This window comes from Notamacropus eugenii, chromosome 3 (assembly GCF_028372415.1).
Source record: "Notamacropus eugenii isolate mMacEug1 chromosome 3, mMacEug1.pri_v2, whole genome shotgun sequence".
In the NCBI taxonomy this organism is placed as follows: Eukaryota; Metazoa; Chordata; class Mammalia; order Diprotodontia; family Macropodidae; genus Notamacropus; species Notamacropus eugenii.
Genome location: NC_092874.1, coordinates 104,803,367 through 104,814,882, shown reverse-complemented (window position 1 = coordinate 104,814,882; position 11,516 = coordinate 104,803,367). Strand labels below are relative to the sequence as shown.

The 11,516-nt window shown below is 39.1% G+C and overlaps 1 protein-coding gene across 1 annotated transcript; it reads left to right on the top strand.

Moving 5' to 3' along the window:
* Positions 1-10,607: 10,607 nt before the first annotated feature.
* On the top strand, positions 10,608-11,516 carry LOC140531225 (taste receptor type 2 member 134-like). Its single transcript, XM_072650288.1, has one exon. The coding sequence runs from the start codon at positions 10,614-10,616 to the stop codon at positions 11,514-11,516; it is 903 nt and encodes a 300-aa protein (XP_072506389.1). The 5' UTR covers positions 10,608-10,613.

Sequence of the window (11,516 nt, the reverse complement as noted above, 5' to 3'; positions counted from 1 at the left end):
CACTTGTAGTTAGTGGCTTGTTCTGGATGAAGATCCAGTATAAGAGACTAAGAAGGAATGGTCAAATAGGTAGGAGAATGAGGAGAGAGTAGTGTCAGGAAAACCTAGAAAGAAGAGAATGTCAAGGAAAAGAGAATGATTTACATTGCCATAGGCTGCAGAGAGGTGAAAAAGGAGGGTCAAGAAATGGTCATTATATTTGGCAATTAAGAGATCATTAGTAACTTTGAAAAGAATAGTTTTCTTTGAATGATAAAGCTGCAAGCCAGACTGTCAGACTGTAGAGTTAAGAAGAAAGAAATGGAAGCACCCATTGTAGATGGTCTTCTCAAGCAGTGTAGCCACAAAAGAGAAGGTGAGAACTGGGATGATAGCTAGAGAGAATAGTTGGATTAATTGATAATTTTTGGAGGATATAGGTATAGATCTTGTATTTATATTGTTATTATCATGTTAGAATTATTAGAATGTGAGCTCCTTGGGATCAGGGTCTATGTTTTTCCTTTAATTTCTTTTTCTTCTCTTATTGCTAAAGCTAACATTTCTAGCACCACAATGAATAAGTGGTGAAAATGGTCATCCTTGTTTCACCCTCCATCTTATTGAAAATGTATCTAGCTTATCTCCATTACGTATAATGCTTGCTGATGGTTTTAGGTAGATACTACTTGTCATTTTAAGGAAAGCTCCATTTATTCCTAAATTCTCCAATGTTTTCAATGGGAATGGTGTTGTATTTGTCAAAAGCTTTTCAGGGTCTGAGTTTTTTATGTAATTTGTATCCCTAGAGCTTAATGAGTATCTGGCACATAGTAAGTGTCTAATAAAAGTTCATTTAGTGACTAACTTGCCAATGAACTTCCTTATGTATCTTGTTAGCTAATTCCCCCAACATTGCATTATCTGTAAATTTTCTGAGCATGCTATCACTGATAAAAATGTTAGACAAACAGAGCCAAGTATGGATCCATGGGGTACCCTACTGGACATCATCATGTAGCCATTAAACCATTTCTGAATCCATCTAACTGAACTATTATCTAGTCCAAATTTCTCCATAAGCATAGTAAGGACACCTTATCCCATTATTTGCTAGAATCTAGGTAGATGATGTCTGTAGCAATACTATCACCTACCAGTTTGGTAAACCTGCAGAAAAAGGAAATAGCTTAGTTTGGAAAGGTTTGTTCTTGAAGATGTGCTGACTCTTGGTTGGATTAGATCAGTGGTGTCAAACAAATGAAAATGGGAGCCACTGAAATGTACATAAGGATCTTTGCAAAATCACATACTAATATTATCTATGTTTTATTGTATTTTTGTTTTGCTAAGCATCTCCCAATTATATCTTAATCTGTTTGGGTGGCACTCAAGAGTGTTGGGGGCTGTGTGGAGCATGTTTGACATCTCTGCACCAGATGATCATTGAAATTTCTTTTAGCTCTAAATTCTATGATCCTATGGTAACTGTCACTTTCCTTTCTAGATGTTCACTACCCATCTCTAATAAACTGTTCAAGAATTTTCTGAAGAATCCAAGTCAAGTTTGTTGGTCCATGGTTTTTCACCATATGTTACAGCAAAATAACATTCCTTTCTATTTGTATAACATTCTTTTTTCAGATATTCCTGTTGATGGGTACTCCTTGTGATTCCAGTTCTTTGCTTCAACAAAAATGAGCTGCATACACATATCTATATACATACATACACACATGCATACACACATATACATTATATATATATATGTATAAAATTTTTTTCTCTTCAATCTCTTTAGGGTACAGGCATAGTAGGATGTCTAGATGGATAAAAGGTATACATAATATAATGACCTTTTGGGCCCAGCATAGTTGGACTATGCTCCTCCAAAAGCCTACCAGTATAGCTGATTTCACATAGCTCTTCCAACAATTGTCACTTTCCTTTTGTGTTATCTTTGCCAATTAGATGGGTATGAGGTGGAACCTCAGAATTGTTTTATTTTGTTTTTTTCTACTAGTGATTTAAAACATTTTTTCCATATAGTTATTGGTTGCTTGGTTAATTGACATTTTCTAAGTTGCCATTTTTCATATTGCCTCTGGGGAAAGGGTAGGTGCCTGGATTGGCCATTGGCATGCTTACTAACTAGATAAAATTAACTTAGTGCCATTCTTTCTGCACATTTCTTTTATCCCCAAGACTCTTCTTTATCTTCTTCTGTTCTCCAGACAGTCAGTGACCACCTTCAGTCATGTCTCCTTCAAAATCAAGACTATGTTGCCTATAGCCCCAAGCCTGTCCTTTCCCTGATGTGCCAATTCTTCAAAATTTCCTCTCCTTTCCAATCTTTTTCACATTGTTCTTCTCTCTGCCCGGTCACCAAAACTTCTGATTCCTGAGATGTCAGGGGTTATTTGAGAAATATCAAGGAAGGAAGCTATCCAATGAAACACATTTATAGAGTTGCGAATTAATGAAAGCTAATAAAACCTGCTTTCCATACTCTCAACCCAGTCCTCCAAGTGTCCCAGGGATTATCTGGTTTTTAAAGAAAAGATCATGGAGAAATGCAGTATTTAAGTGGTAAAATTGCAGATAGTATGGAGGAAGAAATTTTGGGAGCAAAACAGTCTTTTTATGCTCCTTCTAGAAGTATGAGAACAAAACCAATTTGGTCTTGAGGATGGCGATAAAATGTTCAAATGAACCTCAAAGCATTGATCTGTTCCTCCCAGTTTTCTTTCTTACGTCTTAAAGATGATCTAAGAAACATTTTCTAGTTCTCATTCCCCTTATTCTTTTTATTATATTTTCTGTTACTTCTGTTTTCCAAGTACTTGTAAGATACTCGCATGGCATATATTGTCAGCTGGGGTCCTAGTAGACAATATAGTATACTTAGAGTCAGGAAGATGGAGTTTAAATCATGACTGACATATCTACTAACACTGTAAGTTCATCTTTTTCAGTCTCAGTTTCCTTATATGTCAAATGAGGATAATAATAGAACTTACCTCACAGGATTGTTGTAAATGTCAAATGAGGTACCATATGTAAAGTAGTTTTCAAACCTTGAAGTGCTAGGTTTTATTACTGGACTTGGAATGAAAAGAGTTGAAGTATTGATCCTATCACATAGCAGCCATATGACCTTGAGCAATTCACATCATTTCACTAAATTTCAGTTTCCTCAGTTACCTCCAAGTGTTATGTGGATCAAATGACATAATGTGTGTGAAAGTACATGGTGCACTGTAAAATTCAATACACAAACAAAGCATTTTAAAACCCCTCAGACAAGACAAGGACCTAGGAGAACTGGAGACCTGGACCTATGAGACCAGTCACAGTTTTAGGAAATGAACATGGAATCCTTTCAGAATGGGCTTCATCTATTTAAGAGATTGGTCTGGATGGTGAAAGTCTTATTGGATAAAGCCAAAAGCACTAAAGACTATGCTTAAAATCCTTTCCATTCTTTGACAGAGACCTCAGGTCCTCATATCCATGGTACAGGAGTTGAGGTAGGGGACAAAGTCACATATTGCCATATATATATCTCATATTTACACCAGTAGCAAAAACTCCATTGTCCTCTCTTCCCAGGAGGAGCTGATCATCAGATGGAAACATCATCAATGAAGGTTGTCTTAGATGGGTGGGAGTGTCCTTGTCCTGGATACTCTGGGATCAGGGAGAAAATTTGTACTTGTGGCTTTCTGTGTCCATTTGTTTCACCCTATATACATGTTTGACCTTCCCATTATAGAAAAAGACAGAAAGAAACACCAATACAAAGAGAGAGAGGAGAGAGGAGAGAGAGAGAGAGAGAGAGAGAGAGAGAGAGAGAGAGAGAGAGAGAGAGAGAGAGAGAGAGAGAGAGAGAGAGAGAAATCTAGCCAGTAAAGCCCGTCCCCATTCAGGCAGCTCAATCTACTCACAGGTTGTATTTGTCCTTCATTTTTGAAGAAGACCATGACATCAGAGAAATGATGACATGACTTGCACTTGACTTTGTTTTGGGTGACGGAGGGCTGTGCAAGGTCACCAGCCTCACTTTCTCCTCCTGAGCCATCTGTTCATCAGATGAATGTAGTGGGAATGCTACTAGCAGCTGCTATGGAGGTGTAAGACCAATAACACCAGCACACAGGAAGGCTGCTAACTCAGATTCTTGATCTCTGCTTTTCTAAAGAAAAGACCACTTTAAAGGGGTTAGTAATCTTACTTTAATTAAACAATAAGAAATATATGCAAGTAGAGAGAAGTGAGTATCCAAGAAAGAATCCAATAGACAGGGGTCCAACTGTCTAAACAAAGAAATAGATACATAATCACTAGACCAGGGAGCACCAGCATCTTGGTTCACAAAGCCCGCATGTGGATTGGGAGGTGCCTTAACAATGTCAATCCAGAGTCTCATCAGGCCAAATCACAAAGAAACATTCTTCCCATGTGTGAGCCCCGAAGTAAAATACCAACCTCCCAGTGTATCTATATATCTATATCTATCTATATGTACCTATATATCTATATCTATCTGTATAGATAGATATAGTTTTCAACTAATAGGCTCAGAGCTAGAAGGCATCACAACCCACATGTCTTAGTGCCTAACTGGCTCAGTGCCAAAAGGTGTGAAAGTCTACATGACTTAGCATGGAATGTATCATAGCTCTGTACTGGGCCAGAATTCAGAGTAACAAGGCATCAGTGATTGAAATACCTTTAGACCTGGGAATGTGGTCCATGTTCCAAGGGGAAAAAAAAGAAACACAGGCCTATTAATGGACAGGAAGATCTTATATTCCATTAACCTTATGATGAACATCAGGCTAAATGTGGGAGAGGATTAAAAATATACAACAATAAATTTCCATTTCAAGAAACCCTATATAATAAATACTATACAATGTATTGAGAGCTGTCCATCTTTTCTTTGCTTCCTTACGTTTTCTTTTTTTGCTGCTGAGCACTTTTTACTTTGTTCTTTTCACACTTCTTCTCCCTCTTCCCCTAAGAAGGCTAGAGGTAAGCATGGATATATATGTGTATGTGTGTTTATGTACATACATATACATATATGTATACATGCATATATACATAGATATATAAGCATATGCACAAAACATGTACATATATACATAAACACCCATACACCCATACATAAATACTCTTACACATACATATACTTAGATATCAATAATCCTAGTCATAAATAGGCATATACATTCATATGCATCTGTGTAAGACCAAACTATACTTATTTGTTCTGTTTCTCTGAGGATGGATAACCTCTTCCATCATAAGTCCGAGTCTTTCCATATTTTCCAAATCCACTGTCATCATGTCTTATACCACAGTAATATTTCAACCTTAAACTGTGTAGTTGTTTTAAATAGTCCAAAACTATTTGATAGTTGATAAATATGGCTGACACATAGTATAGTTTCCCCATTTTTCTTTTGATTAATTCTATTTTAGTCTTAACTTTGTCCAAGATCATAATTTCCTGCTTCTTTTCTCTTAATCTGCTCCTAATCTTTATGTTTGTGTTTATCTCTTATTTCCTATCTCTCCTGACTCCTTTACTTTACTTCTGCCTGATACCTTGCCCTCCAATTTCTTAACTTACCTCCCGTCCAAGGATCCTTCCCCTATCCTCCCATTCCCATTAATTTAAACACCTTTCCATATCCCCTTTAACCTCACCCCTCTAAAGATCCTTCCCTTCTCCTTTCTCCCCTTCCTAGCCCCTTAATATTTTATTTCCTTCTGAATTTAGAAGACTTTTATACTCTTATATGTATTGTTTGATCTTGAACTCAAATTCTGATGAAAGTAAGCTTCCAGAACTAACAGACCTCCTCTCCACATCTAATTCCTCTGTGTTGATTCCATCTTGCACCTCATTTGCATAAGATAATTACTCTTTTTTTAGCTGTTCCTAAAGAGTTTTGCTTTTTAAAAATCATATCATATTAATCATATTAAAAATCATATCATATCTGTCTTGCACCACTTGTTTCTTTTTGCAATTTTCCTTCTACCTCTCATGATTTTTAAGCTCCTTTTTGAGCTCTTCCTGGGCTTGAGACCACTTCCCATTTTTGTTTGGGGTTTTGCCCATAGGTGTTTTCATATTGTTGTTGTCTTCTGAGTTTATGTCTTGGTCTTCCCTATCACTGAAATAACTTTCTATGGTCAGATTCGTTTTTGTTGGTTTTTGTTTTTTGTTTTTACTTTTTTCCTTCTTTAAAAATTTGAGCTCTCAGCTAGGATGGAAGGGGCACTATTTGAGACTTCTTGTGTCAGTGGCTGCCAGCCCTGGTTGTTTACCTAGAGATGTTACCCTGAGGCCTCTGGGGAAACCCTCTTGTCTGGTGCTGTGCTAAGGAGGAGAGGTGTAGGGAGGTGGTTAATGTTGCTAGAGGCTTTAGGGGTCTAGTAGCTTATCTGCTGATCTGGGGTCCTAGTGCTGCTGTCTGGTATGTGTTGAGGTCTGGTGGAAATTTTCTGCATTTTCCTGGGCCTACACTGAAGCATGTGGAGGTCTGGTCACTGGAGGATGCCTGTTTGCTAAGACAGGTGGGTGTTCCTGGTGTTGGCATTTGCCTGCTTCACCTGGGGCTCAGGATCTCCCCCTGGTTTGCTGAGGTGGGGCTTGCTGCTGGCTTACTATGTTGGTATTTACATCCTCCATACTCCCATGGCATTTTACATGTAGCTGGTTATTAGTAGTTTTGGCATCCTTCCTAACTGGAAAGTGCACTGCACCTGGAGTCAAGGAAACCTGATCTTAAATTTATCCTCAGACATTTACTAGCTGTGAGACCTTGGGCAAGTTATTTGACCTCTGCCTGCCTCAGTTTTTTCCTCTATCAAATGAGATAATGATAGCACCTACTTTCCAAAGTTGTTGTGAGGATCAAAGAAGATACCATTTTTATATCACTCTTCCTGTTAAATTGAATTACAATTCCTGTTCTTTGGTTCTGTTATTTGTTTCTTACGATAATGTATTTTAATTTTTAAAGAAAGCATTCAGTATTACTTACAACTGATAATAAGTGTATTAGTAACAAAGCTTCTAACATTCTAGTAAAGCACGCCTGGGGTGTATGGGAGTTTGGTGGGGGTGACTGGGGCAACTTATTATGACAATTTCTCCCTTAAAGTTACTTTTTGGGATATGCTTATCTACTACCATCTAGTGTCAGTGAGAAGTACTGAAAAGAAGAAATAAGACCAGGTGAAAACAAGCACACACCCTTCCCATTTCAGAGGAAGGAATTGAGGGGCTGTGAGCAGGGTTGCACAGCTCAGAAACTATGACAGTAAACAATGCTGGCTCTTTCCACTGTGAAGGAGCTGAATGATATCAAGATGCTGGGTTCTTGGCAATAGTAGATTTTGAGCATTTTCACTTCGTTTCTGTGTTTTTCTGAGCTCACGGCAACAACACAGGTGGAATTCTCAGATGAGAGTGATATGTCTAATGCAAAAGTGAGAAAATGTTTCAGCATTTCCTACATTATGGGGCTTCATACTTCTTTTATGTAATTTTCTTCAATATCCCCATTTTCATATCAATATCCATATCACCTGTCTTGATAATAGGAAGAGTCAATATTTCCTTGGTATCCTCTGAGCAAACACAAACAAAATGAGCAGGCATACATTCATTAGCCTAAACTTAGAATTCCTTTTACTATCTGATTAGATCTTGAACTAGGTAAATCTCTAAGAGAGATTCCTTACACTGATTGATTTCTAGATGAACAAGTAGAAAAGAGAAAAAAAAAAACCTTGGTCCTATTGCAATAATTAGTTATTAGATATCATAGAGAAATATTCATTTCTTGCAGAACTGATATAGGCCTCACAGAGATCATCGTGAAGGCCTTGGAGGAAAGACATAATTTGGGTGTGGGGAGATTGGACAAGTGGTACCCAGATTCTGGACTAAAGAATGATTAGACTGAGGGGAAAACAGAACATTCAGAGCCAGCTGGCTAGATCCTAGGGTGACTTGGTATAACAGTAAGCACCCTACCATACCCAGGATGACCTGCTAGCACAAGTTCTTTGTTCTGCTTTGCTAAAGGAAAGTAACTTTTAAGGGGTCAACAATCTTACTTTAATTAGAAAGAAGGAGATATAAGCACAGAATTAACACAGAGATTCAACAGATGGTGATCTTACTGTCTGAACAGCATAATACAAGCACCCACATACACCACCCGGCCAGGAGAGCACAAACCTCTGAGTAGGTGGAGGACTCTTAACAAATGGCTACTCAGAGTTCTGTTTAGGTAATCAAAGGGTGTTTTTCATAACAAAGGCCAACCTCCCAGAATATATACCAAAGATTTGGCTCCTGATTGGCTCAGAGTCAGTAGGCATGAAACTTACATGACAGCACAGCTGTGGATTATCAGCATTAAAAGGATATCAATCCTTTAGGTGCTTTCAATGAGCCTGGGAAACTGAACTCCAGAAAGAAAACAACAAAAACCTCCACTTTGCTTGGGCTTACATTTGGGGATTACTGGGAAGGTTCTGGAAGGAAAGGATATTTCTAAACTCAAATTAGATAGTAGCTTGGGGTCATGGAGTGGCAGGTGAGGAAGAAATCAATTGATTAAAACAGGCTGAAATCCCTAAGGACTTGTCTTGTTTGCTGGCTAAGTGTAGCTGACCAGTGAGTTTAGTCACAAAAGAGTTGTAATAGTCGTGGGGCTATGAACTAAAGAACTGGTGAGAAAAAAACTGAAGATCATTAGATGACAACTCAGTGACAGCAATTCACTGGAGCCCCTTTATAGAGATCAAGATGGAACTCATAGTACATCCATAGGGAACTGAATTCAGTGGAGAAAACAGCTCCCCTGATGATACCACCAAAAGATATTGGTTGCTCTGTGGGGGAACATGCATCAGCACTAGAAACATGAGTTATTCTGATGATGTATCTCATGCATTCTTTCCCTCATTGGAGATATGGCAGCCCTGAGTATATGCTAATTTTTATTGTCACTTATTTTGTTGTGCTGTCTAAGTAAATGTTCTTTGGTTTGGATAAATGTAATCTCTGGTTGATTGGTACTGTCATGAGTTGAGATTTTTGACTGAATACTGACCCACAATGTCCCTAGAACCTGACTTAGCTTTCAGGGCAGGGAAATGTGAGTAGGGACAAAAGTACTCCTATTTGTCTTCTCCTTAGTTCCCTTTTATCCTTGTTCTTTTTTAAAATTTGTTCTTCATCCTCTCTTAACTCTCTTTCGTAGGCATACATAAAGTGGGATGTTTGTGCTGACAGACCTTCTTCCACTTTTTCCTCTTGACGTCCTCTCACTACTCTTATGATAACAGGCCTTCCTCTGGCCCATCTATCCCTTTCATGAATTCCTGAATTGGATGATCTGAAGTGTTTCATAGAACCCTAATGGGACTGAACCATTGATTTAAAGTTGGAAGGGTCCTCAGAGATCAGATACTCCAACCCCCTCATTGTACAGGTGAGAAAACTGAGGCCTAGTGTAGTTATAAGTAGAGCCAGGATTTGAATCCATACCTTTTGATTTCACATCCAGTAAGCTTTCCATTGTATTGGATTGCTTCTAATTTTATTTATAGAGCAGAGATGTCCCTTTGTAAAATGCAATAGGGGAAATCTGTGATTTCATTCCATGACACCTACCACCCCCTTCTCCTTTTCAGTTACTCAAAACCTTCATAGTTTCTTATCCCTAGCTTCTCAGAGAACCTGCCCTCCCTACTCCTGTACTTAACCTTATAGGATACTTTTTCTCTGAGCAGAAACCTATCCTGTCCTTTCCTTTTCCTTTCATAGAAACTCACCTGTCCTGCTTCACATTCCCCCAGGGCCTTGCTATTGACTGGACTTAGGAACAAATTAATGCCTAGGTATTAATTAATGCTATTCTTCTGGAAAAGATGGAGAGATGTGGGTTGAATGATGGTGCAAGTAGAAAGATTCAGGACTGGTTAAATGGTGGAGCTCAAAAAGATTAAATGAGTGGTTCAATGTTAACCTGATGCCTACAAAGTGGAATTTGAAACACTAGTCACAGAGAGGAAAATAGATGTGTGAATCCAGGGCATGAATGGAAAACTAAGTGCTTACATTATAGACTGGAGGATGTTTAATAGTGGGGGTGGGGAGAGAGTGAGAGGTGAGGGCATCACTACAAGAACAGGAGTGGGAGAAGATCTGGGGGAGCCTTACAACTAGACTGGAATGAGGATGGGCAGGGAAGAAGTTTGCATTTTTAGGGGGTTCTTGAAAGGTGCCAGGATCGGTAGCCGATATCCAGATATTTCCGTGGCCCTGGCTCTGGTTAGGGACAAACAAATAGGATAAACAAATAGAGACTGGGTTCAGTGAGTGAGCTATGTCAGATTTGCATCCATAGAGGTGATAAGTTTCTTTTCTAATCCACATCAGGCACAGATAATCTCTTCCTGCTCCTCCACTGTCTCTTCCAGCTGGGTTCCCACATAAAGCACAGAAGACTCCTGACCCCTTGGGGAGTCTGTCCTCCTATCAGATCTCTTCTAGGGAAGGTGTCCTGGAGCATTAGAGTCCCAGCAAAGAAAGAATGCCCAGCCCATTCATTATCTTCTTCATGATCATCTTTCTCCTGGAGTCTATGGCATCAATCATAGCAAATGGTTTCATTCTCATGGTGTTGGGCAGGGAATGGGTGCGATGTTGGAGCCTGCCTCCTGGGGACATGATCCTGCTCAGCCTGGGCATCTCCCGCTTCTTTCTGCAGTGGGCAACTGTTCTGAGCAACTTCTATTCGTATTTCCTCTCAACTTACAGAAAAGTATACATTCTCATTTTCTGGCATTTTACTAATATGACCACATTTTGGTTCACCACCTGGCTTGCTGTTTTCTATTGTGTGAAAATTTCTTCCTTCACTCACCCAATCTTCCTCTGGCTGAAGTGGAGAATTTCCCAATTTGTCCCCTGGCTACTGTTGTTGTCCCTCGTGATATCCAATTTGATATTCATCCCCTCTTTTCTAAAGTTCTATCATGTTTTTGACCTGCCAGCCCCTGGGAATTACTCAGAAAAGACCACTTTGGATGATGTGACAGGAGCTTTACAGAGGAAATTTTTAGTGCAACTGCAAATATTTTTTATGTTAATTCCTTTTCTCTTCTTCCTTGCCTCCATCATCTTGCTCATTTCATCTCTTTGGCGACACGTGGGGAAAATGCAGCTCCATAATACTGGTCTTCAGCACCTGAATAAGCAGGTCCACATTACAACCCTGAAGTCTTTTTTCTTCTTTCTCATCCTCTATACATCATATGTTCTATCTCTGATTGTCAGCCTTGTAGCTCCTTTCTCAGTTTGCAGTTCTAGCTTTTGGGTATGGGAGGTAGGGACCTATGCTGGCATCTCCATCCATTCTGCCTTCCTGATCCTGAACAGTTCAAAACTGAGAAGGGCTCTGAAGAAGATGCTGAGTGGCCATGAGGCAGCCTGA